The 27,799-nt window shown below is 32.9% G+C and overlaps 1 protein-coding gene across 2 annotated transcripts in view; it reads right to left on the bottom strand.

The window, feature by feature from the left end:
* Positions 1-401: 401 nt before the first annotated feature.
* The window catches only part of LOC144474039 (regulator of G-protein signaling 7), a 50,155-nt gene continuing 22,757 nt past the window's right edge, over positions 402-27,799 (bottom strand). The window contains exons 3-16 of one of the 2 annotated variants that reach the window (XM_078188493.1): positions 25,189-25,285; positions 25,051-25,101; positions 24,303-24,412; positions 22,678-22,794; positions 22,521-22,592; positions 21,778-21,972; positions 21,052-21,227; positions 20,866-20,939; positions 20,317-20,446; positions 19,983-20,213; positions 19,469-19,690; positions 10,692-10,978; positions 8,701-9,223; positions 402-7,507 (exon numbers count right to left, since the gene is read on the bottom strand). In XM_078188493.1, coding sequence (XP_078044619.1) covers positions 7,447-7,507; positions 8,701-9,223; positions 10,692-10,978; positions 19,469-19,690; positions 19,983-20,213; positions 20,317-20,446; positions 20,866-20,939; positions 21,052-21,227; positions 21,778-21,972; positions 22,521-22,592; positions 22,678-22,794; positions 24,303-24,412; positions 25,051-25,101; positions 25,189-25,285 — 2,346 coding nt within the window. In that variant the 3' untranslated portion in view covers positions 402-7,446. The remainder of the gene's footprint in view (positions 7,508-8,700; positions 9,224-10,691; positions 10,979-19,468; positions 19,691-19,982; positions 20,214-20,316; positions 20,447-20,865; positions 20,940-21,051; positions 21,228-21,777; positions 21,973-22,520; positions 22,593-22,677; positions 22,795-24,302; positions 24,413-25,050; positions 25,102-25,188; positions 25,286-27,799) is intronic. The other variant, XM_078188494.1, reaches the window with a different exon arrangement.

The raw sequence follows: 27,799 nt of genomic DNA, 5'->3' as shown, positions 1-27,799 counted from the left end.
TAATTCAGAACAAAATTAATTACTAAGTATGTATGAAATGTGCGTTAGTTTGTCAAGTTGATTTCAGTGTTGGTATGTACTTCATTAGGGTACGAATTTTGAGTACTACAAGCTTGAGTGATGGATGTTCTCTCTGGTTTATATACAAGATATAAAAACAATTAAGGATTTTCGAAATGCAGATGCTTTATTTTCAACTCGATCAAATAATTAAGGAATGAAATAGATACTTACGTATCATTTGTATATTGTAATTATAGTAGACAATATTCATGTTGCGTAAAAAGCTGCATTCTAGTTATCAGATATAAATGATTATTATTTGGATAATAACTATATTGTTCTCTGGATAGTGTAAGATAAAGTAATTTTTTTAATTTGCACAGTGAGGAAAACCATGCTCACTTTTGATTAAATCATAAACTTTTCAGGAGAAGAATGCATTATGGTAATTAAAAAATGGAATTCACGTAGTTTGGAGGTATCAAAATAACGAATAATTAATGTCACTATAATATTTAATATTAGGACATTCTATTGACAGCTTAAAACATTACGTACGTATCACATATTATATATGTAACGAACAACATTCTGTCTGCTTTTACGTATACGCGTGCGTACGTACACACATACACGCATGCGTAATCGCAGCTACATTCGATAAACTGATCAGTTATTTAATTACGCGTCGCAAAACTTCTTCAATGAAATAAGTTTACTTTTTAGTAATCATGGCGAACTTCTGCGGGCGCGCTGTTCACCATGAGTTGGATATCTTAATTTCACAATGAAAACTCCTCACATATAACTTATATTGGCCTCTAATGACGTGAATAAGTCGGCTCAGCTCTGTTGAATTATTTGAGTGACTATACACTGTTGATACTTTACAAAACTATGTACACTAAAGCTTTCTTCTATTCTAGGACATGTTCTGTTTTTCGTTCCAAAACAGAAGCGCTGCGAATTTATTTCTTTTGTTAGAATAGAATAGAATCATAGTTTACACACTCGAGAAAAATGAATCGTTTTAATACGACATTTGCATTCGAAAGTGAGATACGCAGCAGAACCTCCAAACATTAAAAGTTATTAAAATATTTGATTAACTGAACCTGAACAATACTGTCTTCTAAATAAGAGAGATACATGGACATGTTGACGAAATATTGTTAAAATCAAACTTCATAAACACGTAGAAATCCATAAAACACTTACAGTTCTAAGTGGTTTCGTAAGTTGTACGATGTAAAGTAAGCGATGAAAATCTAAAGTTTAGAATCAATTTATTGCGTTAATTGGACTTTAAGATACAACTTTTGAAAACAATCACATCGGATGTAATCTTTTAGTTGGTAATTGAAAGAAATTAGAAGAATGTCCGAACGAAGAAACGTATCAAATTGTTATTCTATTTATACTTTCGTTTATTATTACGATTAATTAAATATTTCAAAATAAATGTTTCTCTTTCTACACAAGTGAGATCATTCGATTAGTAACCGAGGTTCCACTGTAACTCAATTAAACATAAAACTGTACTGCGTTTCGATCGGTATTTTTTTAAATCGAATTTTATGTACAATGAATATCTATATTTATAATATAACAATTAGTTGTAAACTTTCCGTAGGGTTTCGCGGAATGCTAAGTCGTGATAAAAACTAAGTCGATTCTTCCTTACACATAACAAGTTTTGTATTTAGGTTTCCTTGTCCATGTCAGCACACGAAACAATAATTCTCCGACCAGACGTGTTTAATACAGCATCCAAATGAAACATGGTAGGCGCGCTGCATACCACTAACGCAATCACAAAATGTGTATTGTACAAAGGTTACTTTCTGCCCCGTTGTTTCGCTCATCTGTTACATTTTATTCGTGCCGTCAGGTAAGTATGTTCATGAAAATAAACGAATGGTCCCTAAATTGTGCTGTTGCCTTTTCTGATAAATTTAAAATACGTCGTCGTATCAATTTTTATTGATCAGAATTTTGCTGGGAATCTTCGTTTATTCTAGTACGGTGCGGATCAAAGGAGATGAGCGAGTTATTCAATTTCGGCTAAATATAATAACTATTGAACGATCACATCTGATGACAATACAAGGGCTCATATATATTCGTATTCACCATCGCTCAACAATTTGGGATCATTTTGATTAGCTACGATTTATGAAGGGAAAATAAAGGAGAAAATTTATTACTATTTTCCTGTATCGTTTCCATGTTTGGAATTTTTATCAACCAGCTATTATGATTTTTTTTCAATGTTTCTGTTTATAATCATAATTCTTTCAGTAGAAGAAACATGAAATGCTATAAAATCATAATACTATGTGAAGATGCCGTTGAAATTAGACTGCGAATCTCCATGTAAAATACAAATTTTCTGTCAGTTGCAACAGATAACTGCTGAATATACATTGAATTGTTTCTTTAATAATATTCCAACGAATTGAAATTAATATATTGATACTGTTTAATTATTTGAATTTGTCTACTACTTTGACTTGCGACTAATCGTTTCTATCATATATGCATACAATCCATAATTTACTTACGACTAGAATATATCAATTTGAAATGTTTCAGAGCTCGACCGTTTGTTCAACTGTACAAGTATGTACCATTTGAAAAGTTCAAGCTCCCTTTCCGATCCCAAACTTTTGAGCAGTTGTACATATCCATGTACATATGGAAATTTCAGCTTGGTGTTTCTTTTGCGTTTGTTTCTCCATTTATCTTTCATTGAAGCAGTAACTTAATTCTTCGTCTCTATTCACAAGAATCAAAGGTTTGGAAACTGTGAATACAAAAGCACGTTAGAGTCCTTTTGTCAAGTACTTACGAAATGTAAAGACCTCGTTTACTTATTCGTTAGTGAATTGTCGTGCTTCAGCTGATCGAAAATAACGCATTTAATAAAACAGTATCCTTTAGCGCGTTACAATTGGTTGTCCTTTGTAAACTTTTCGTTTTCTACATCCAATCTCGCTAGAACTGTTTTCACGAAGTAATTAATCCGTTTTCGATCGTCTCGAAATGATGCAGCTTAAACTTAAACACTATACGTTTTCACGTAACTTATCGTGTAGTAATAAGTTGTAGATTACTCTCTTAATTGTAACGCTAAACTGCTAGGCATACAACTTCTCGAACACGCGTCAAAGCAATGTATAATAATAAATTTACCTAATACAAAGTTCAGATAAAAGATCATGGGACGCTCCAAGGATCGCTGAAATCTTGAATCGGTCACCCATTTCGTTACAAACGCGGCATAGTTATTTTCCTTTTTGTAGTTTCCGTCAGCGATGTTTTCGATATCGAAACGTTCAGACAACGCTACTTGTTGTTTTCAACTTTGTCGTTAGGAGCCTCGTTGCATGTAGTTTTTGTTGGGGTTTTCAGGTACTTTGTCAGTCTTTCGGTGGTAAATATGGCTCATTTTTCGTTCAATTGTATTTGTTACATAACTATTCAGGCTGAAGAGGAAAAAACAAGAAGAAGAAGACGTTGGCATTCGTTAGGGCATCTTGCAAATTGAGTATCAATTTGAAACGCTAAGCAGCTTACAATAGGTCATCGTACATGTACTATACATGTATATTTGATGAAAAAAACGAAATTTTTGCTAGCAAATTATACGCACATAATATGCTTAGACTACATATTCTCGGTAAATACCGTCGCATGTTTGAAAAGAGAAAACGAAATATCTGGTTCCATTTCGAAACTATCCATTTTTAATAATCCATTCTTGATTAAATATTGTCTACGACAACATTGATGATAATGTATTCTATGTAAAATTTGGCAAACGTGATTGACATATGACTTAAATTATCTCTAGTTAACAAATAAATAAATATCATTTTCACTAATAGAAAAGTAGTAGGAAAATTATATTATACCGTAAGCTATATCTTCTCTATTTCCTCGTTTTATAATATATTAACTTTCAATTAGATACGATTCAAAATAATGAATTATTTTTACAACTTATTTTGTCTGCTTTCTTTGTTTATACGAAATACTGGAAGACATTTATAGTTCAGAAATAGGATTGTTTTTACGTAGTCAAAAGTGTTATTTGTACGGAATCTTAAAATAGTTCAAGTAAATTTGAAAATTTTAACTGACTTCGAAAATCCGTAACTAACTCAAGAAGATAATCTTCGTTAAATTTGAAGTAATAGAAATCAACAATTTTTGAGCTTGTACTTTCTCAGAAGTATTAGGGATATCTTTCGTTACTTTTTATTTAATACTGTCTTTGTATGTAGAGGGTGTATCAAAATATATAAGCATTTGCTCGGAGCTAAATTGAATTTGTATATATACAATAAAAGAATCTCAAACATAAATTTTGTTCGATTCGACATTGAAGTTTGAAGCGTTTTTATCACCATTTCAAATGACAAAGTGACACAAATATCACCAACTATTCGAAACGATTCCTCCGGCTTCACAATGAATAGCTTACAAATATAAAAGATATTAACAAACTGGAAATAATTTTTACTAGGGCACTGTCTTCTTTAAACTGGTTTTATTAGTCTAGCGTGCACAATTATCGTCCGAAATTCTGCTTACATGCTTTGAAATTCCCTGTGTAAACACTAGGTGTTGATACAACGTAGATATACATGTATAATTTCGTCGGAATCAATAATCAGCAGCTTTCAATTAACTACGTTCGCTGCTGAATTTTCTATTTAATAGTTTTCATAATATAGCCGTATTAAAAAGTGAAATGAAATGACGTGGTGACAAGAGATCCAGGTTGCATAGCGATCCTTCAAGCTGTCCCTTGAATGATAATAAGACCACTACTATAATACACGATCAGTAAAATCTATCTTTTTCAGTGTTTATGTTTCGAGTTGAACAGACAGTACGGCATTGCGTATAATATATCTGTGTATATAAATATCTCTGAGTATGGAGAACAAAAATAGTTTTTTTGATTCGTTTTGAAGCTTCTTTCAGGAGAATTGTCTGAGGACTGCACATCGGAATTTCCCAGGTAATGTAAATGAACATAGATATTCCATTTGTTCATAAGTCACCACAGCTCGCAAATAAGATCCAGTCGTATATAACGAAACTATCCTCGCTTAAATAGTTTCAGTCACGATTTAACTGAATAATTTCAACACCTATGCTGTACTTGTTATATTCATTTCCCTAAGGACTGTAATATATTTGTCATTTCATCTTATTATCGACTACCTATGTATAATGAGAATGTTTACAATAGTTATGGGGAGCTCCCAAATTACCATTACGTTCGTCATCAATACTTTAAAGTTTCTTAGGACTTGCCTCGAGTGCCCGAACTCTCATACAGACTACTTTACTTTTTTATCTCTAGGCTAATTCCTCTTTGCCTTGTAGATAGCACTGTGGAAAAACCGAACGAAATCAATGCAAGGAATATTTAATAGCTCGTCGAAACATTCATTGCTTAATATTCAAACGTGTTCCCGTTCGACACGGTTCTTTTTAGGCAAAACTTCAACAACTTTCAACGAGCTTATTCAACGTGCAACGTGAATTTCCTCAGTGGCGCTTCTATTGTTCGAAACTTCGTGAGGACAATTTATCGATTCTAATATATCATAGACACTCTCCGTTTTACGTTTCATGTTATAAAAACATATAGGAGCAGATACAATTGCTCCGTACACCGCTTGTCCCGTACCTTTGTTCACGTTTCGTGCAACATTTCGATACGGTTATCTACAATCTACATAGTTTCATGGCACACACACATATCCAATATTGGATTCTCTCGTCCTTAAAATACGAGTTATCCGAGTTATATTTATTAAATAGTTTCGATACATTTTCTAAGAAGAATTAATATAGATTAAGCGTACGGTCAACGTTTATTTATAAGTTTATCGTGTTTTACCTAATCGAAATCCATGGATTCCAGGCACTGGGCAGTAACAGTACCCAGAATCCATCACATCTCCGAAGTAGTATCGGGGAACAATATATGTATATAGCATTATTTCGGGTAATCGACAGCCGAATCGTTATTCCTACATCCTTACCTAGCTTTACCTGGTTTTTCTCCTTCAGAGTTAATTATCGCATAGTTACGAACGGTGGTTAATGACAGTTTGCACACTGAGCTACTACTATCGAAACGGAACAATTTCGTTTTTCCTCTATTTTCTTAAACATTGCGCAGGCCGCTGTAAGTTCAGGCCGTATGTTTAAATATCGCTTTAAATATAATTGTGTAGTTAGATACTTATCATGTATAGGGTAAATACACGACTACTACCTACACGGGATAATAATTCAACGTTACCACATTAAAGCTATCCTATTGCGAATGGTAATCTGAATCACTTAATATATTGTTATAGATAATGCACTATTGAGATTTAACTGTAATTTTGTCAAGAAATCACGTGTTCAAGAAATAAACAACGAAAGGAACACAGTGTCTAATGGTCACTTAAGTTCATAGAAATGAGAGAAATTTTTCTGTAACCGAAGTAGTCGGAATAACCGCTATGATCGATTTTAAGTATAAAAAAATCATCATTAAGTATTAAAGAAATTTACGACCAGCTGGAGCAGTCAATGGGCTCATATTTGACAAGCGTCCGCGGATCGTAACTTCACGTTTAATACCTTTTACAGTGTGCTAAACCTAAAACTTCATCGCCCAACGTGCACGTTAATTGCGCACTTCTACTTTCGTAATTATAACAGAAAAATACCATCGTATATCTTAAATTACGTTTCATCGCTCAGCGACCTACACAGACACGATACTATCTATCCTTTTCTTGGATATTCATTTTCTAATCTCATTATACGTGGTTTATTCTAATGTACATTGGATTTAACAGCTTATCATTTTATAAATGCAGGAACGCCTTGCACGAATTCCTATAAACGAATTATACCGTATTCTACCAGAATCAAATCAAACTGGTATATTATGCGATGTATCTATTTTAATAATATAGGCTCAAGTAGGTACTTTTAAGTTACTATTCTCAAGGCGATGTAACTTGCGAGAAGTATTTATCCGTTTATTAGCGTTAAATGCATTTCGATAAAATGCCGTATGTATTATTATACATCAGCGTGCTAAAATTTCTACCGCTACTTATTTACAGGAGATTTTCGTATTACACGCGAGTGCATACGTGTACGTTATCTTTAAAATTGTAAACGATGTCTCTCCATCCAATTTTCGTTCTCCGTCTAAACGATATTTCTTCTCCGCATCAAACCGTAATGGCAAACAATACTTCGGTTCACTGGCTTCCCATCGCAAACTAATTGAGGATACGGAAATAATGACGAAGCAACTGCAATAGTTCGGGCACTCGAACTTAGAAGTGAAATCAAAATAGAACCACTGAATGTTTACGTGTAAAATGTAAGTTTAGTGTCAACGCCAAGTTACAAATAACCTAAAGTTGAATAAGTTTTTACATAGGGTGCATCCACTCTACAGTTTTCCCTGAAACAAATGACAAAGTTCAATCGTTAGTCGACGTATTTTCGAGAATAGTAAAAACACCGAACAGCCAAACTACTTGGTTCTCATTCTAATTTTATGCTACCTTTCGTCTAACGTATGAACAAGTAAGTAAATAAAGAATTATTTACAGCACTAAAGCAACATTCAACAAAATATGACAGAAGAATAACAATAATTTTCTTGCAAAACTAGGTAAAATTAGGTATTTTGTTCTGTTTTGTCACAAAAACATTTCATTGTACCTTTTATTAGACTACAGAATTTTGTGGAAAGTACAAATTCTTTACATCGATTGTAAGAGACAGGTATCAGCTATACATTTAATTTTTTTCTTCGATAACTTTAACAAATTTACAATAGTACATCGATACTCTTCCATTATTATAATTTGCTAACTGTTTTAAATTGTTCCCACTTATTTTTATCATAAGCTCATAAAATTTGTTATCTACTCATCATTTTATAACGCTGCCATCTTTCTCTTGAACATCAGAATTCAAATATCGCCCATTTATTCCAGATTTTCCGATTTCTCTTCAAAATATTCAAAATTGCCTCACGTTGGGGAATACTACTGCAGACTCTCCCAAATACAACGGCATATTTTTATACAACGATGTGCGTAATTATAAATCCAAAGTAAATTTTACATTGTTATTGATATCGAAATAAAAATTTTTAAAAATATTATATTTTCATATTTCAATTTTCTGTTATTTTTAATATAGAAATATACAAATACAGTGTTTTATTAAGTTTTTGTTGAAATAACATTAAATATATAAATGTTACTTTGAATCTACTATTATTTATAGTGCTGTGTATTAATATAAGCATTCAAATATATTCAACCCTCACTCCGGCTACATTATATTCGTTAATCAATCATTTCAAAACAATTTTTACGGGGTTTCAGATACCAAGATCTACGAGATGCATTTTTGAAATATTCGATCCAGATTCAGATCAGAAGGTTCGAAAACGAGAGTTTATCTGTTTCTTTATTGATATTCCAGAAAAAAAGTTAAATTAGAAAAATATTTTGCTTATTATGCAGTAAACTAATCCTTTTGACATTTAAAAGGAATAAGTCATGTGGATTAGTTTTGAAAAAGTTATTGTCAGGGTTGAAATTATCGCACTTGTTTCTCTATATCAAGATTCGTACTTACTCGTCTTCCCACGGGCACACTTCGTTAACGTTATTGTCACGCTTTTGCTGAGCTGCTGTTTGAGTGACAGGCGCTGTTTGGTCATTTTGTTGAGTGTCCGGCTTCCAAACAGGAACAACCTGTGCCTCCTCCAGCAACTCCACGGTTTCCGCTTCCGTTTGAGCCGGACTTGCCGAGTCCTTCTCGGCAGTGTCCGTCGTATTACTTTTATCATGTTCCAGTTCTCCGCTACTCGCAACCGTTTCCCCCAGCTCTTCTTCCTCTACGAATGCCGCGCAAGTGTCTTCCGGATTCTCCGCGATTTCACCCACAATTGCGCTAATACTTATTACAGGAGCCTTGCCTGGAGATTTCATGAGGAAGTCTCTTTCGAACGACAAGACTTTTGGCTTTGTATAATGACTCTCAGACTCTTCATTATAAGACGAAGCAGACGGTCGACCGATTTCTCCAAGTTTCATTCTCCGGAAAGCTGTCCTCACAACCCCTCCACCACTTCTTTCACTCGTTGATGGTACTCCACCTATCGTGGTGAAATTAACGTCATACAGTCAAGGGGATCGTCAAGGAGGTTATTATGCTGACGAAAACAGGATTTTACATAAACTGATGAACGTACATTGAAGCTGCATTTATTTAATTATTTAATTTCCTGAATGATATTATCGCATGTTAGCTGTTTTACTACTAAGTTCGTATATTTCAGAATATAGTTCTAGCACCTTTTAATAATTGTAGCCTTTCTAAAAAAGATGATACAAGATTTAAAATGGCAAATACGTCCAACAAACAATGAAAATGATCACTTAATCATATAGATAAATTGTTACACAGTGTTATTATTATCATTATTATTATACAAAATTAATTCTATTATGGATCATAACCACCTTTTCTCACTCCAAATTAATCCTTTCGTAGATTATATTGATCGTTTCGCAAATGAAATTCACCTGTTAGCGCAACGTATTTTTTTAAGAAAATTCGGGATAGAGACGACCGAATGATGGTCGGCCGTCGATGGATTTATGGCAGGGTTCAAGGATGCGCGTGGCCCGGAGGGTAAGCGAGACTAAACAGTCCTGGCGATATGCGACTCGACGGCTGATGACCGCAGTGGGTCTCCCAGCTATCGAGTGTCGAGCCATTGACTGTTTATGGAAAATGTGTTTAGAGAAGGCAAGCAACCGTCGTTGCATTGCCAAAGAATGAAACTCTGTTCTTGGAGGATCTGGCCACGGAGTGGGAAAAGCACAATTGCTTTTTTGGTAAGAGGACGGTGTTGGACCGCACGGCACTTACCCCAGAACCTTGGAAAAGAGCAGTCGTCTCGAATAATTAGCGCAATATTTCTAACACACCCATGTCTAAATTCAATTCACTTTATTGTAATTATTGGAATAAGATGCATATAAATGAAGTTTAATTGTTTGGAATCATATATGTATTGTTCTATAAATAAGTATATAAAGTCACTAACTAAGTACATAAATTCAAATTTACTAACTGTAAAAATTGAATGAAAAATTGTTAAATTTGATCTTTCAAAGGCTTAATTTTACTTACAAAAAGAGATTACTTGATTTCCGAACGGATGAACAAAATCTGTAGCAGTGTTTATTTTCTTTTTAAAGATATGGATATGATCTAGTGAAGGTTTATTCTTGAATAGATAAATCTAAGGAAAGATTAATTTGGAGTGCAAAAATGTGAATAAGAGTGATGAAATAATTAATTTTGAGCTATTTAACTATACAGCTGAAAATGTTGATATCAAAAGATTTTTTAACATCTTTGAACTTGAAGGCAATTGCGATACGGATTTTCAAATTGGCTTTCAATTTCCAAATTTTACGCGCCTCATTTTTTCCCGAAGTGTCATAATTTGGAAGGACGCGATTAGAATAGAGTGAGTGCACCCGAGTGCAGATTCCGTACAGTTATACACCGCGTGGTATTAAATGTTTGTGTATAACTCTTTAACAACTCACCTACGCTAGTGCTGTGTTGCATGCAGCATGATTTCCGAAGGCGTTCGGGCACTTCCGTTATTGACAGGCTAACGTCGGACGAAGAGCTATAGGAATCCAGTTGCGTCGAATTCTTGCGGGCTGAGTTTTCATTGAGCTGACCCTCAACTGACAAGGTTCTTGCAGATGGTGTCAGGTGTTGCGGTCCTGTGGAACCCGAGACGTGCTCTATACTGGGACCTGGGGCCGCGTCCCATGGACAAACGTCGTCTATAGGGGGAGGCATCGCTTCCGGCGTGCCACCATCCCTGACAACAGGAACTTTATTATAGGATTTAGTTTTCACTTTTCCCTTTCGACAAAATATCACGTCTTTTGTTTGGTTGTGTCGATAGGCCATGCATAATATAGTTTAATTATTTTACGGACAAAATTGAAACACGTTTTGCGTAATAACATTTGGATAAAGGAACATTGTGGATGTCAATAAGGACTTCTATTTGTTAATAAAGAAGGATTACAAAGGTGGAATCAAACCGATTTGTTTTTCTATTTGTTTGTTTGGCTTTCTTTTTGATGAATACACACGGAAGCTGTTCAATATGTTCTACTGACAAAAGTACGTATCAATATTATAACATTTAAGTCCAGCGAATAGAAAATAAGCGTTACTGATTCAAGATCGCAGAATGTCTATTATTTATTGGTATCGCTGATTAAGTGAAACAAATTGAGAAAGGATGAGGACAAGATACTGATTTACGATACTACTCCGATAGGACTGACAAGGAAAGATTCGAGTTGATTATAATATTATATTTTGAATAGTTCGGGGCTGGGATAGTATAATGGAAATATTTTTTTCATTCCATCTGCGAAGTTTTTCATGATGGTGTAACTGATTTCTGCTGATATGTTTCACGTTTGCTTTTAAATCAATTTGAGCAGTGAAGTCAGCATGCCTTTTTAACTGTATCATTTCATGTTTCACTATAGTACTTACGCTTATTGCAACGTATATTCTTTAATTCGTAAGTGTTTATAAGTAGAAGATATGAAAAGTAGCTAGAAATAGTTTAGAATGTTGATCATCTTTGTTGAAAATAATAATTATTATATTTGTGTCTTGACGAGGTGTTATAGTATTTCACACTTTGTGCTAATATGTTACTTTTCTAATACTGTTCCGCGTGAACATTACTAGAATATTCCAACCTTGTATCCTTATAGAAGTTTGCATTTACAAACGTGCATACGCAAGCACCTTACTTCGGTTAACAAATTCGTAGGAAATTAGTCATCGAAAAACATTATGACACAAATGTAAAAACTTAAAACTGAATTAAGGTTTCTAATCGTTATTTTTGTGATCTGAAAGATTTATTTCTGATATATAGACTCGTGCGGAATTACAACTGAACTACTAAAGGAATTATAATTCAATTACATTGTATTTCAATTATGCTTGTGGTTAAAATAACTTTTAGTGTCACATGAATTTTATGACCGGGTAACCATAGTCGGTTCGTCTTTTCTTTCTATTGTACATCATAGTTGGGAGCATCATCTATAGAGTTAGTTGATGTTTGCGCATGAAAAAGGGAATGTAAGTCAACGTATATACATGTTTACGATAAATTCTTATTGATTTCGAGATCGTGGAATAGAAATTGTAGCAAAATATTACCTATTTAAATTGTAATGTAACAGAGGATAGTGATACTAATTTCAAAAAAATTGAAAGCAGGGATGTATGTACATACTGTATACATATACAACAGGTCGTAGCGTACAGGACTAAAAATCCACATGAGAAGCAGATTTTATAAGAAAACATGGAACGAAGTGTTTGTCATCATATCAAAGCAATTTTATACAAGGTAAATAGGCGACACAATATGAATAGATCCTACCTAACTTCGTTACAATTAGAGGAAAATTCTGATACAGATTCCGGATCAAAACATTTCAACGATTTCCCCTATTTTGGGATGTAGTTACACAATATTCCCTTAAATTCGAGTGCGCAGAGAACTTTTATGACTATCTTGATAATGATTTCTCATTAAAAATCACATGGATAGAAACCAAAGTATGAAACAAACGAGGAACAATAAAGTTTTATTCTACAGAACAAGGGAGATGAAAGTTAGCATTTAGTAACATAATTAGTATTTACTACTAACCGTTATTATTAAAACAACTTATTCCTTCCAATTTCCTCCCTTCAACCTTCTCCCTTATCTTTTTTTATTCTGTTTTAACATTGTCTTTAATTTTTTCACGATTTGTATGTTTGACAATCCATAGATGGGAGATACGTAAGGTCATCTTAAACAATTTTACAAAAATGTTCTTCACGACATCGTTAACGAGTTATTAACGTAAAACATTGTCCCAGCGGAGCTCGTTTCTCATTGGTCAATGTTTCACATTATAACTCGTAACAATGTCCCGAAAAATATACTCCACAATGAAAAAATGGGACATTCTATCAATTTAATAATTGTATCACTTCGACATAGAAAATACACTAAATGTTAATACTTATAGATCTTAATTGTATAATTGCTATAATGTCAGATGTTACGTATCATGATACGTGACGCATCATGTCACTGTCGTAAAACAAATTACGAAATTGTTTGACTTTTGCTTGGTACCAAACAATTTTCGTTATTTTGTGTGATAAAGAATGTAGTGCAATTGCAATGGCAAAGTTAACTCACCCTGTATATCCAAAGTGTATGTTTCAAAGCATTCGGTGTATTATATTTGTTCTTTTTTCACTACCATTATTAGTATACTCATTGCACGTACTATTTGTTTACAGGTTCGCGTGGAAACATCGTTGCATGACATTTTATGTATTTTTGAGAAAAATTTATGAATATTATTACATTGTTTTTTTAAAAGTATCGAAATAATATGTATGTTCTCCGATCATTATTTTTGCGCAGTGTTACACAAGACTACAGTTAAATACAAATTTTGTACGAAATGTTTTGTGCATGGCAAGACACAAAAGGAACAATTTCTTAGACAGTTTTGCATCTGATTCGTACTATTAATTCAAACTGTAGACTAACGCAACGAGTGTACGAACAGCAATCGATAAATCGTCTAGATGTTATTAACAGAGAAAGACTCATCTTTCATCGGAAGAATGTAATTATGAATTAATCATAAATAAATTTTATTCATATGTTCAAATTTTAGCCTGAAGTTCCTTATCTAGGTACACTCAAGAAGTAAATACCAGTCACGTTTTCATTTAGCTAGCGGAAGTTTAAATTAACATTCGCTGGTAAGGCAACAGTAGTGCGTGCAATTGATATTAACATTTGCCATTAGTTTATTCGGTGTACATAATGTATGTTAACGCTCTTAGCATATATGCACGTATACATGCATCAAAACTTGAATTATATTTAGAGAAGAGAAGCAGACTGTAATATTCGAAGAACAGGAGGAGCAAAAAGTTGTTTCTTGCTTTTATGTTTCTACACTATTTAAATGTATTCGATATTAACCCTTTCGGTACGAGTGCCGGATATATCCGGCGTCCGCGCGACGACCGGTATAAATAACAGAATTTTATATAAATAAATCTTAATATTTTATATAAGTACCTCTGAACATCTCTTAAGTTACAAGCAACACTTTTGTTTAAAAATGTCGTTTTATTAAGCACAGTTTTTATTTAACGCTTAGGAAATATCTTCTTATAAAGGAGGACTGGTCATGTGCGGCGGCAATTTTTGGCGCAGGGCCTCGTACAGCGAGAATGTCACGGCGGACAGAGTGCTCGTACCGAAAGGGTTAACCATGTAGTAATGGTATGTGAAGTACATTTATAAATTATTTTATATAAAAGTTGTACCACAGACAATATCGACATGTAAATATCACTAAAAAACGTTTAAAAATAATTGCTTGTGCCTAATTATGTTCGAACGTAATTAATGATGTTTAAATGCATTTCTTTAATTTAACTGTTTTTAAATCATTTACTAAACCATGTGTTCTTCAAAATTTAATAGAGTTTAAATAATAACTTGTAATGTAATTTTAAGTTGTATAGTATTGTTATAGATTAAGCAAAATGCAAGGAGTGTGTTTGAAATAAATAAAATAACTAATAACTTGTAATATGCAGCTTTTTAATTAATACAATATTCTCTACCATTTCAGCTTAAATTTTAGCATTTTTGAAAAATCTTTTCTTATAATATCACACTCTTAATCTTTATCTACACTATTGACGTACATCTTTCATTTTTTGGCACTGTTGCTGAATTAGTACTTTTCCTTCCATTCGAATTATTTTTCAATAATATATATCAGTGGTATTTTTTCGAAGAGTGAGTTGTATAAACTGCTTAATAAACGTTCAAAATATCTTATGCAAGCATGCAGCGTAAAATTCAGGAGGAATAATTATTATCAGTGCATGATTTATTTCTTCAAAACCACACATTTCAAACATAGTAATGTAACTATTAATTTAAAAATTAAATAAAGCAGAATTAACTTTTCGAATAATATTTGTTAAATAGATTATTGTTTGGCCATTCTGAAAACCCACTTAAAACTCCAAATAGTATATACTAATAATGAGAAGAAAAGATTACAACAATACATTCTAAAATGATGAAATGCCTCGAAATAATATAATTGCAGCACAAACATAAGTCAAAGCTGAGAATAGTTAATGTAACATGAACATTCGAACACTCTAATTTTATTAGAACTTAAGATTTTATTTTCACAATGCAAAAGATAATTTAAATCTAGGGAACCACTTAATTGTGGAGTGTTTTATGAGTACTAATTATTATACAGCTTGGCACGTACGTAAAGTATCGCAAAATATTCGACATGCGTTCTTTATATGTATACGTTTTTACAAAAGTGGGAGTTGTAAAGAAAATATTTTGAGGCAGTACTATCTATGGTTATGATTTTGAAGATCAAAGAATACCTTTTCGTAAATAATCATCCTAATTACAGGTTTAGTTCATCAGAATATATTTTCATTGCAACCATTACTTATCATATTTCTCTGAGGAATACTATATCATTCCATCCACTTCAACCATAATCCAACAATACTCCTATTTACTAAACAGGCGTTACTATGTTACTCAGCCATAGTATCGAAAGTATAAATCTTTAGCCTATTTTTGTCTTTACTTATTTTAAGTCGTAAATTATAGCAAGAGGTCACAATCGTTGTGATAGGACCCACACTTTTCTAATTGTAAAAAATAAAGAATGTTGTTGCGACGGCAACACAGATGGTCGAAAATGCCTAGCCGTCCCTCTTTAGTTATTAAGCCATAAAAACGCGAATCAATCGACAATAGGCAAAATCCGACGAACGACGACTAACGAAATTACTTTACGACTACCGTACTTACCGAAACTCGACTCGACACACCCACCTCCAATCAAAAACACTTCATTTTCTCCACTAAAAACTATCCTCCACCAATCAATGCAAAACCGAGGTGACAACAGACAGAACACGACGAACGAAAGACAGATCACAGCAAACATTCATACATAACGCATTCATACTAAGATCGCATTAATCATTTAAACATAACGCGTCCAAACATCATCAGAAATCGCGAATAGTATACTTGTACAGTGTTGTAAATAAAGTGTAGATAGAACAAACACGCGTCTATATTACTACGGCATTGTACCAAACGTGTACAAACAAATCCGGCCTTACAAACCGGATCAACATCAAACGCGTATACAACAAATGTTATTGTCTACTAACGAAATCAATAGTTAAGTTAATTTATGGTCAAGTTAATTCACATAGGTCTATTAATTTATAGGTAAATTAATTTGCACTTAAATTATTTTATACCTACGTTTTATAATCAGCTTATAACCTTCCTCTCTCCTCTTTCCAACATTTTGACAAGCATAAGTTACATTTCCAAACATAAGTCAAGCTTTTAAAAAATTTGATTTATACCGCTATGATTTTAGCTTCCTCGCATGTAAGACTTAATACTAAAAGGCAAGTCTTTGCAACGATTTTTCCTGAACGTATGTTTCCTGGCATTTTATAATCCTTCATCTAAATAAGTCTCGCTGTTTGGTTAACATAAGTGTAGTGACTTTCGAAGAACACTAATCGATAAATTTTGATGCATTGTGGCCTGTATAAATTCTTCAACAGGACAAATGGCAGAAGGTGTTATTGCATGAGAGACTGCTTGAGTGAATAAAAAATCACACGGAGGAACAAAAGTAGAATACACAGCTAGAAGTATAGAAACAGAGTTCAGAATATAAAATATGGCAACAGAATTATCTTTGTGCAGTGCTGAAATAATTATGGTTTATACCTATAATCTTTAGAATTATTCCATCTTAATAGTATCCATTACTGTATTCGTTAGTATACCATTGTAAACTCTCGACTAAATCGAGCAACGTAATAGAAGAAACTCGAACACTACCATTTTTTATGTATACGGTTAAATATTTTTAACTTTGCAATCCAACTATATAATAAAGTAATGAAAAACATGTAGAAACATTAGCTAGTTTTATGAACGACTTAGTAGCATTTTTGCTAATCTTACGAAATATTGAATTATATACACAAATTAGAAAAATTAAGTATATCTTGTTATTCACGGAATCGCAGATTAAAATATATAATTTCGTTGAAATTTAATTATTTAGATTAAAATACTTTCACACAAAATATTTCAATTTGCAAAATTTCGGAGAATATTTCGATTCGTTTTCGTATGTTATTTCCATAGTTCGCTGACACACTGCACAACAATGTGAGAATACTGTTCAGGCAATAGAATTGTAGGAATCAGGATAATAAATTCGATATATATACAACAGACACAATACTGAGATTGTAATAGCCAAAATGCTGTAGCATAAGAAAGATGTCAAAAGAGATATGTATATTGAAAAATATTTCAACATTTACAAGTGAGTCACATTGAGAAGAATAAGAGAGTCATGCGTGTGTACACATCACTATATGCATACACGCACAGTGATTTCTCAGAAACGTTGGAGACACTTGAAGAAGAGACACCGAATAGTAGGGACTGTGTATAATTGAAATCAGATCAGGAACTATATATCCGAATACTTGTGTAAGGAAATTATGAAATTTATCGAGGACTTACTAAATACTATGCGCGATAGACGTCGTAGCGATTTTTACGAATCGAGCCAGATCTCCCCTGAAAATACCGCATTGAAAGAGCCTAATTGGTCAGCCATTGTTGTTTATGAAACATGATGCCATGATATCTTCGAGAATCATATCTCCGTCGTACAGGGCAATTATCTTTACATTACTATTAGAATATTGTAATGTTCTTTTTTCGCATGTGGCTGTGGCAAATACGTTAACGTGTTTACGTAATTATATTCAAACTGTTGCTATTTTTGGAAAAGATATAAGTTGAAGTGTTGTGACAATATATAAGCTTGTAATGCGCATACAAAATGACTCCAGTAACTGCTCGTAGAAAATCTTACAGGAAAAATCATCAAGGTATCATCCTATGACACAATTTTCATTTTGGAGCATTAGAGATACGTTAGGTTTTACCATATAAATTAATATTTTCTATCATTGTACAAATTGAAAAAGTAAACGGAGTGATGATTATAAGACTGCGGAATCATTATACATATAATTATGTCATTGAAAAATATGTATCGGACTATTGTAGGTTTAAGGAGCTATCTTTAAAACGTTGAAAACAAATGGAAAAATAGCAAGTGAAATAAAGAATATTTTAAAAAAATTGATTTTTCCTCGTTATTTAGTCGCAAATTTCTTCATAATTAATGTCTAAGGGTTACATTCCAATAATTTAAAAGAAAAGATTTGAAAGAATTAATAGTAAATAAGTTGTACAAATTTTATGCCGTCTAGTAACGGTTAGGCAACCCTGCTTGTACTGAACAGTGTATAATTATTAATTTAACGTATATGAAATCTTTGATTCATCCAATTTCATTCATTCATTCAAGTATAGGTATATGCAAAGTAATATTTCGATATACATACAAGACATACCAGAAAGTAACGTAAAAGAAAGCTGATAATTTTTGTATCATAAGATGATAATGCTTGCAAAGCAGTGAGCTCGAAAAACGTCTTTAACCCTTTGCGGTCGTATTAAATTTATACATAAGTCATGCTGGTCGTAATTAATTTTTTCTCAGTGGACAGTAATAAGGTAACAATAATAAAAGAAGGAAAAATAAAATTGATTAACTCCGTTTTAATGTTTAGACATATGTAACACGATAATATGTTTTAATTTTATACAAAATAAAGGAGATGAAAAAAGATAAATAAATTGATTTGGTGGCTGAAAGTAGACATACGACCCGGTTAATACCCTTTGATGAGAACTGTAACATGACTTAATTATGGTTACTGGAATCACCGAGTATTCTTAACATGCCTGATACGCATAGACATACGGATTCCGGAAACGTCTATAAAAATCGTGATACTCACTGAAATCTAAACCAGAATTTGTTAAATATTTAAACCAGAATGTAATAAATCCTTTCAAATAGTTCAATCAAGTATTTTATATTAATATTAGTACTGCTAATGCAGATGTATGTAGAAAAATGATGTATTAGTAAAAAAGTATGTTAAAACTAATTAGAGAACAGTGATGTTTTTAACACCTAAAACGCGCATTAATGAGAGTATCTACACAGTGAGTATCACTGAACTACGATACAGCAAGAAAAATATTGTGCACCTGTATGGTATGTGGTCGGTGAGATTCGACTGGCTGTGAGAGTGTTGCACTCTTGGCATCGATGTTGTATCTCGAACTAAGTCATGGACAGATCCAGATAGGCTTCGATCACTTCCTCTACGTTTACCACCGGCTGTACTACCTGCAACATGTTGCAAAGTGCTGGGGGTTGCGGCCGAGGTCGAAGATTTCTTTTTCGCTTGTCCACCGAAGGTAAAAAATCTACAATATCAAAAATATTCTAATGAAATATAATCCTTTCTGTAATACAATCGTATATAATATGAAATTGTTCCGAATGTTTTAAAAGGAAGATTTAATCAAGAAAAAAACGTGTCAATGTCTCCAGAGACGTTCCACTACGTAGCATTTTCACTCTATCTTCCGTTTTCCACCCGTATAACTATATAAAGATAGTTTAAAAAAATAAACGATAGATTATGAGAGCAGGGGTTCAAGCTTTAACAAAAATTGTGTATAAAATATCTAATAAAAACAAAATTGTAAAGCGTACCTCTTCTTTTGTAAAGGTTGTAAAGGTTGCGCGCCAGCTGCTAAAAGATTTCGATACGGATCAGATCGAATAAATCTAGGATAACAATCCTTTTTCAAAAGTAGCGTATAAACGTGTTCAGCAGCTGAATCGAATGTAAATCGGCTTGGATTTTTCATCTCTTGATGAACTTTCTCCATCGTTTTCCCATCAATATTTATTTCGCAGGGTGCTCCAGGTGCCAGGAATTCTCTAAACGAGTAATATGAATTTATTGTATTATTAAACATGAATTATTCGTATTTGTTTATCTCGCGTCTACAAGGTAATGTAATAGAATGATTATTATACATACTTGAAAATTTCGTTGACTTTACCAGGTATTTGCACTTGAAAACTGCGCCTTAAATCCTGCACTGCTAGCCAAAACCGTATATTTTCATGACTGTACTCCTTTCGTAAGTAATTTGTGAATTCTTGCAAGCCTGTACCAGGAAATGGAAAGATAAAACAAGTGTCTGTTGCATTAACAAATTAAAGAATGTGTGCGAAATTAGGATCAATAGTCTTTACAAAATGCAGATTTTGAATTTCTGGATTTCCTCCTCATTTTCATAAAAACAAATTGTGTTTATAAACTTTAATCTCGTTTTCTATATTAACCGTGAAACATTAATTATGTAATACATACATTGAAAACGAATTTTGAACGTGGCTGTTATTTTTTTCTATGTCGAAAATAATTTACAACTCTAGTTATTACATGAAATAATTAAATAAGTGATTGAAATAATTAAAATATGCATAAACGAACAAAATGTCACTTAAAAGATACGATGCTAATCCTATTTACATGGTTGTGCATGAGCATAAGTAAACTGTCATAAAATTTATTGGTATTCACCTGTAGGATCAGACATTAACTCCTCCATTGATAGTGCCCAACGCTTAACACGTTTCTCTGTTGGAACTTCCACCCTGCATAAAAGAAATAAAATTAGTTAACAGAAAAAAGGAACGACGCAGATACTTTATCTTCGGTATAAATTCTCATTTATCATATTATAGAAATCTTTTTTGAAATACTAACACAGAGCTGTTTAGTTGCCAAAATGTTTGATCGTCCGTGATCCAAGGATTTGATGGTTGTGGTTGTACAAACATCGGATCGTATTCCATATACGTTTCGAAATATGATTTGAAATTTTCAATTGCAGTCGAAACCTTTATCCTTGTGCGTGTTAAGCTGTTCTCCAAGAAGGTCACCTAATTTCATAGAAGCAGGAATAATTAAGATAACATAATTATCACATTGCGCTAATTTAACAAAGATAATTATTTAAAAAACTTATTCGATCACCCCAACGCTATACCTACCGAGCCCTCAATATAACTAACGTGTTCATTTATAACGATGTGGAGACCGTATTTATTTAGATTATTCTACGATTAAAGGGGTTGAAGGTCCCAAGCTGTACAATGCTTTTGGAACAATGACATATAGAAATTATAATACACACAGGGTGAGTCAGCAAATATTTTTATCTGAAATAACTCAATATTTATTAGTTGTATAAGATAACTTTGTGACACGTTGAACGACATCGAATTAACCTTGATACTTAAAATAAGATCTCAAAATGAAACAGAACCTCTATTATTAGCTATGTGTAAAATTGGAATTTAAGATATCTACAAAGTTTTCTACACATGTATTATACAATAACTGTGACAGGTTTTGGTTCCAAAAACAATGTACATTTTTGTAGGCTACCCCTGTTAGATATCTAGATTGATTAAGAAGAGAATAAGTTACCTCGCGTTGCAGGTCAGCCAGAGTACGTTTGCGTGATGGTACACGTGAAAGTCCAGGACGAAAACGCGTAGGTACAGGTGCTATGTCGAGACTACTGATACAACCAGGCGGTGGCCTATACACTCTCCAGAAGGCTCGTTCTTGAGAATCACACACTATCTTATCCCCTTTTTTCCGTTCTTTTGATAGTTTTACCTGCATCGAAGAAAAGAAACACCATTTCATTTTTGAGTAAAAAAAATAGCTTATCCATTTTGGATCAAATTACTTTGACCTCGTTTTAAAAATCGAAAGGACTAGTTTACTGGATTATGTTTGAAAGAAATTATGAATAAGTTGTGAATGTTCAAAACAGTGATGAAAATACTAAGGGGCGTTTATTCCAACTGTTTATCTTCCACTAAAAATTTTAACGACACGTTTTGTACATATATGTCAGTTATGAGAATTACGTCGAAATTGCTTGACGTAGAAAGATATGGTCAGCATCGAAATATTTTAAAAATTTTAGGATTTATTACAATTGTAGATAATTTTCACCATCTTTAATTATTCGTTGCTTATAGCAATATGAACGAATCTCGATGACACTCTCAGGCTGTGTATAGCTGACTAATTGCGACTTTTTCCATTCAAATGTGGCACAAACATTTAACAAATTAAGAAATGAATTAAGTTATCCTTCTCGTTACTCTATTTTCAGGAGCATCCAATTTCATACACGTGAACGATTGGTTATTTACCTGTTGCTCAGCTTGAAGTTCTATCGCTTTCCACTTGCTTTGTAAGTTTCTACGTAAACTGTTTAAAGCTTCCTGAGAATATAAATCACTTGATAAGGCAAAGGAAGATGGTGTAAGTCAAATATTGATTAGAATAAAAACAAGGGGTTTTACATACTATCTCGTATTCCTCAAGTCCATGGCGTTGCTTGTTTCTCAGAGTTCTCTTAGCCAGATAAATAGCATACTCCACATTATCAGGGGTTCTATGTTGCCATGGCCAATAATATGGTGTCTGTATATGTTAAACAGAATTCCAACCATTAATGATTAGGGAATTGATATTGCAAAGCAATAGTAATTGTGCGCAGTTAAGCTTATTTACATTGATGTAGGCGATCGATTCTCATAAACAATTATAACGTAAGGCCTAGTTTGAACATGATACGAATTATGTTATGACACGCACAAATTGCAATTTAATAATTAATGTCTTGGTAAAGATAAATGAATTTTTTAAGTAACAACATTTATTATTTTTCAAAAGTAATAATAATTTTCAGATTTATTAGTTAGGATCTTAATCTTAGTCCTAATTGAAAAATTGGACAAAAACTATATGCAGTGTGAGACGTATAACTTGTACAGCACAAGTAATTAATAAAATAACAAATAATAAAAAAACAATCCTTGATTGTACAAAAGGTTTCAAAGCTTTCCATATCAACAATTTTAAAACTATTTAATTTAAATAAATATTCGAGATTTGTAAGTTATTTGAGCCAGCGTGTATATAGGAATATATTTTGTATACGTTATGATAAAACCGATTGCTGTGAGTTTGTATATACATTTATACGATCGTCAGTTGCGTTTACGTGTACGCGATGCAGAAAATCATATTAGAGAGATGGGAATACACGCCACTTCGTTACATTTCAGTATAAATATCTGATGCACGAATTAAATGTACGTGCTCGGCGTTAAAAAAAACACTTCCCATTTACTCATAAGGAGGATACAATGTCGAGAAGAACGCGATTTTAACAGAAGCAAGTGAAAACTGTAAGGAATGATGTACATAAATATAACATTTTAAAGATTAAATATCAAGTCCATTTGAAAGATAAATGAAAATATGAGATTTAATTAATAAAAGATAATATATTATTTTAGAGATAATAGATTTATTAAAAATTTATTTTGATTTAACGCTGATTTATCTACGAAAGTTTCATTCGAATTGTGCATTTCATTTTGCCTTGCAACTTTGACATATAAGAATCAATAGGAGATGGCGATGTTCACGATTACAGATTGGCGATTTTCACGATTGTAGAGTTGTTTGAATCGTTATTTTAAGCTATTGCACTTGCGTTAATTTTCAATTATACATATCAGTAACTAAACTGCATTTTTAGTTTAAATATATCGTTTAGTTTTGTATATCCTACACAACGTAATGTCGTTCCATAGATAACGAAATAATTAAAACATAACTTAAAAAGTCTAATACAAACATAAGTATAAATAAATTTCGAATTCCGCGAGATAATTAGACTGCGGATATTCTATGTTAATTAAAGTACCGAGTGGATAAAATTTAGATTAGTAGATATATGGAAGAAATTAAAGGACATCAGTATATTATTTATGATCTATTAAAGCTAGTAGAACGAGAAAGAATTTTTTATTCGGTGTAAAAAGAATTGATTTTATATAAAGATCCGCAGTTTAGGGATAAAAATACGACTAGGGATAAATGTACGACTTTTAGTTAGATAGAAGAAGAAAATGCGGTACCTGAAATCTATATAGAGAACTATCATCTTTTACGGTGAGTGTCTTGGAGTCATTTACCGGGAAGAAGTAGCCATACTGGCAGAGTTGATTGGCAATGTGGACCGCCTCTACTGACAACACAATATTTTATGTTTACTAATAAAATCAGTATAATCAGAGTACTTCCAATCACATATTCAACTACATGCAAATAGAAAATTTATTATATTACTAATACAAAGAGGGGCTACATGCACAGTCACTCATGAAAATGTTTGTATAAATCATAGCAATGCAAAAACATTTATGTGTATCAGAAAGCTTTTTTATGGAATATTTATACATATATTATCCTTCACAACGATATTATAATATTTTGTAATATAATTTATGTATTTAACTGTTTTATAAGTGAAGATTATAATAATTTTAGTTTCATTCATTTATTTACGTGAAATGTTTGTTTTTTTACAGATACTAAGCCCAATTTAATAAGATAAAAACGCATTAGTTTTCCATTTAAATTTTCAGTATGCCTACAAAACATATTATTACAATTTAAGCTTTTCTAATAACAAAAATTAAGTTTTCCATTTCTTTTATCACTCCAGTTGATTATAATATTTGAAAAAAAGAACTTTTAGACATTGACTAGTAAACTAATCACTATATCATTAAAAAGAATTCGATTCACTTGGTTCAATTTGGAAAATGTTATTTCACTGTATCATCGACTAATATTCATTGGATATGTATTGGAGCATTATACCTGATTCTTCGATGGAAAGCCGCGCCATCAGCCACTCGACGAGATCGTAACCTGTAACAAACAGCCAATCTCATGTAATATCCTGGTCACGATAGTTGCTTATGTTAACACCACGGTGCAGCTACTGATGATACTCACCCATGAAAGCTGAAGGGATTGAGGTAAGAAATTGTTTTTGGCTGCCCACGGGTACTCCGTCCTTAGGGTCTTGCATCTCCCGGACCAGCCCCTCCATCTAGAATGAATTTTCTTAATCACTTGGTATTATTCTATCATGTAGCACCGCTAAGAATGAAGAATAAATAGCCTTGGCAGTTATAAAAAATTTCTTGATTTTTAGAGATCTTTTCGTTACTCTTATACACGCTAATATAAATAGAGGGTATTTCGTAGTAGCAAAGACATCTTTCGACAGTACACGTAGAACTGATAAAAAAAAGTTTTTATAAACAAATGTTCTTATTTCATTTTGTTTCTAATACTGATACAAATCTATCGAATGAAGGAAATGATAATTTTATCTATCTATTGGGTCATTGCATAATTTTATTATCATTATTATTATTATTAATATTTTTAACACTTCACAATTCACCAGAAATTAATTCAAGCTAAACTCTTGAAACTAAGACAAATTGTTGACAATAAGTTTTAATATATTACCAATTAAATAAATATCTTTTCAAAATTCTGGCGATTGTAACAACTGACTAGAAAATAGAACAGAACTTACTCAAAAGCTTAATATTTATTTAATATTACTTAACATTTACTCAATATTATTCAAATCGCATTTTTGAAATTTTCATTTCAAGCATAAATACAAAAAAATTGGTAAACCTTATTTTTTTTGTCATTCTAATCAATTACAGTTTATCAGGAAATTTATATAACTTTGAATAGACGTGCGCACAAAGAATTTCTCTCATCAAATAATTTTATAAAAATGTAAATTATAAGCATAAAAAATCCTTCTACATTAACAATTGAAAAAAAGTCTGTAACATCTGCACACGCTTAATAATTGGAAAGTAGAACGCAGAAAAATTTTCTTTTTCTTTTAAAACGTATTCCTTCGCGAAATTCAGGCGCTTTTTATTTAATGTATTTAGAAAGGGTCCCTTTCGAGCTAGGCGACCATCGTGCTTCTTTAATTGCTCTCCGAACAGTTCGTGAATTTACGTTTGCGCCACACTCTTGGTATATTTCCGCTGTTAATTGGGGTGCACTTACTCGAGGATTTTCCTTAATTTTCCTAAAAATCTACCTCTTCTCTAGAATTCAGAACTAGCGGATGCTCGTTTTGAAGCTTGAACCCGAAGTGATTCCCTTTTTCATAGCTTACGATTAGTCTACGGATTTTTATGCTAATTCTCGTTTTTATAGGTTATTTATGCAAATTCGCATTTTCATAAGTTATCTTGCGAAAATCAATATGTTGAGAAAATATCTTTCATGTACCAGTAGATTTCTCATTCTAATAATGATTTATTTATCAATTAATGTTGCCCCGGGCTTAAAAAATTCTACCAATATTTGTTGACTTATACGTTTACTTGTATTTTTAGGAATTTGCATAAAATATGAGTGCATCAAAATTTGTAGTCTGCACTGTCTACTGCACCTTTCTGCATAGTTCAGTTTGCTACTTCACCATTTCAGCTTTATCTTTTTGTACAATTATACATCATAAACTGACGTTTATCAAAATTTGTATTTCATTGACACTTAAACACAACGACGCTTATATTGATAAAAAACGGCAATCTGTTTGTTATATACAATTGTTACGTACGGAGATTTTCTCCCGACGTTTTTTCTTCCTTCTTGAAGGCATACGCTAGATAACGTATTTGGTGAACGCGGTCCTTTCATTCAAAAATAGAATATCTAATCTTCCGTATAGGCGCGAGTCCAAGAAGGGCCATGCGTTCCCGATTCTCGGTATCATCCGCGGTGTGATCTGGGTCACGTAGGCCCGGTCCCCACTACCGAATTTTCTAGTTCAGCTGCGTATAAAAGGGCTAAGATTTTTCTTCTCATCGGGCAGTTTCAAGTCAAATCGCGACGCGAGACGTAGCAAGATCGAGTCGAGTTCTCCTTCGAGCAATAGTTAACCCCCGCCGACTTGGTGCGTAAACCAGGGAGCGTGTCTTAGGACCGTTGCGAATCTTACACTACACTCACGCACTTGTAATAGACTGAAGTTGTTAGATTATATTAGTTTTACTTGCAATTCAGTGTACAAGTTTATTTCATTCTGTTCCGTCCTGGGCATAGGGTCCCAAGAACGGCATTCAGACAAGGAAGGCCAATTTACAGTTTATGATGCTAGTAATGGTAAAAAGCTATTTTTGAGGAACCGAACCATCAAGTAATTTTAATATTTCGCGCGACGCATGGTAATCGGTTTACAATCGCTTGTTCTCGGTCTCAATAGCGAACGCTGGCATCATAAACCTCGGGGATTTCCAAAGGGCTCCGTGGACAGAGGCCTGGAGGCCCAAGCCAGGCTCGCGACCATTCCGCGGATGGCTATTTTTACGGTAAATTCAGACCTGGAGGAAATCCCTGTCAAACGTTGCTAAAACATCCCCTACCACAGAGTTCCTTCCTATCCCTACTTTAAACATTTTTCCACTTCCACCAAATTTCTCCTGCAACCGAGCTTTCCTAAAAGCTAGCACGACATCAAAATAACAGAATCGTTTTAGCAACAAGTGCAGCAAGTTAGAATCAAGTTAGAATC

The sequence above is a fragment of the Augochlora pura genome, chromosome 8 (assembly GCF_028453695.1).
Source record: "Augochlora pura isolate Apur16 chromosome 8, APUR_v2.2.1, whole genome shotgun sequence".
NCBI classification, from domain to species: Eukaryota; Metazoa; Arthropoda; class Insecta; order Hymenoptera; family Halictidae; genus Augochlora; species Augochlora pura.
The sequence above is the reverse complement of the archived record's forward strand: the minus strand, read 5'-3'. Positions and strand labels throughout refer to the sequence as shown.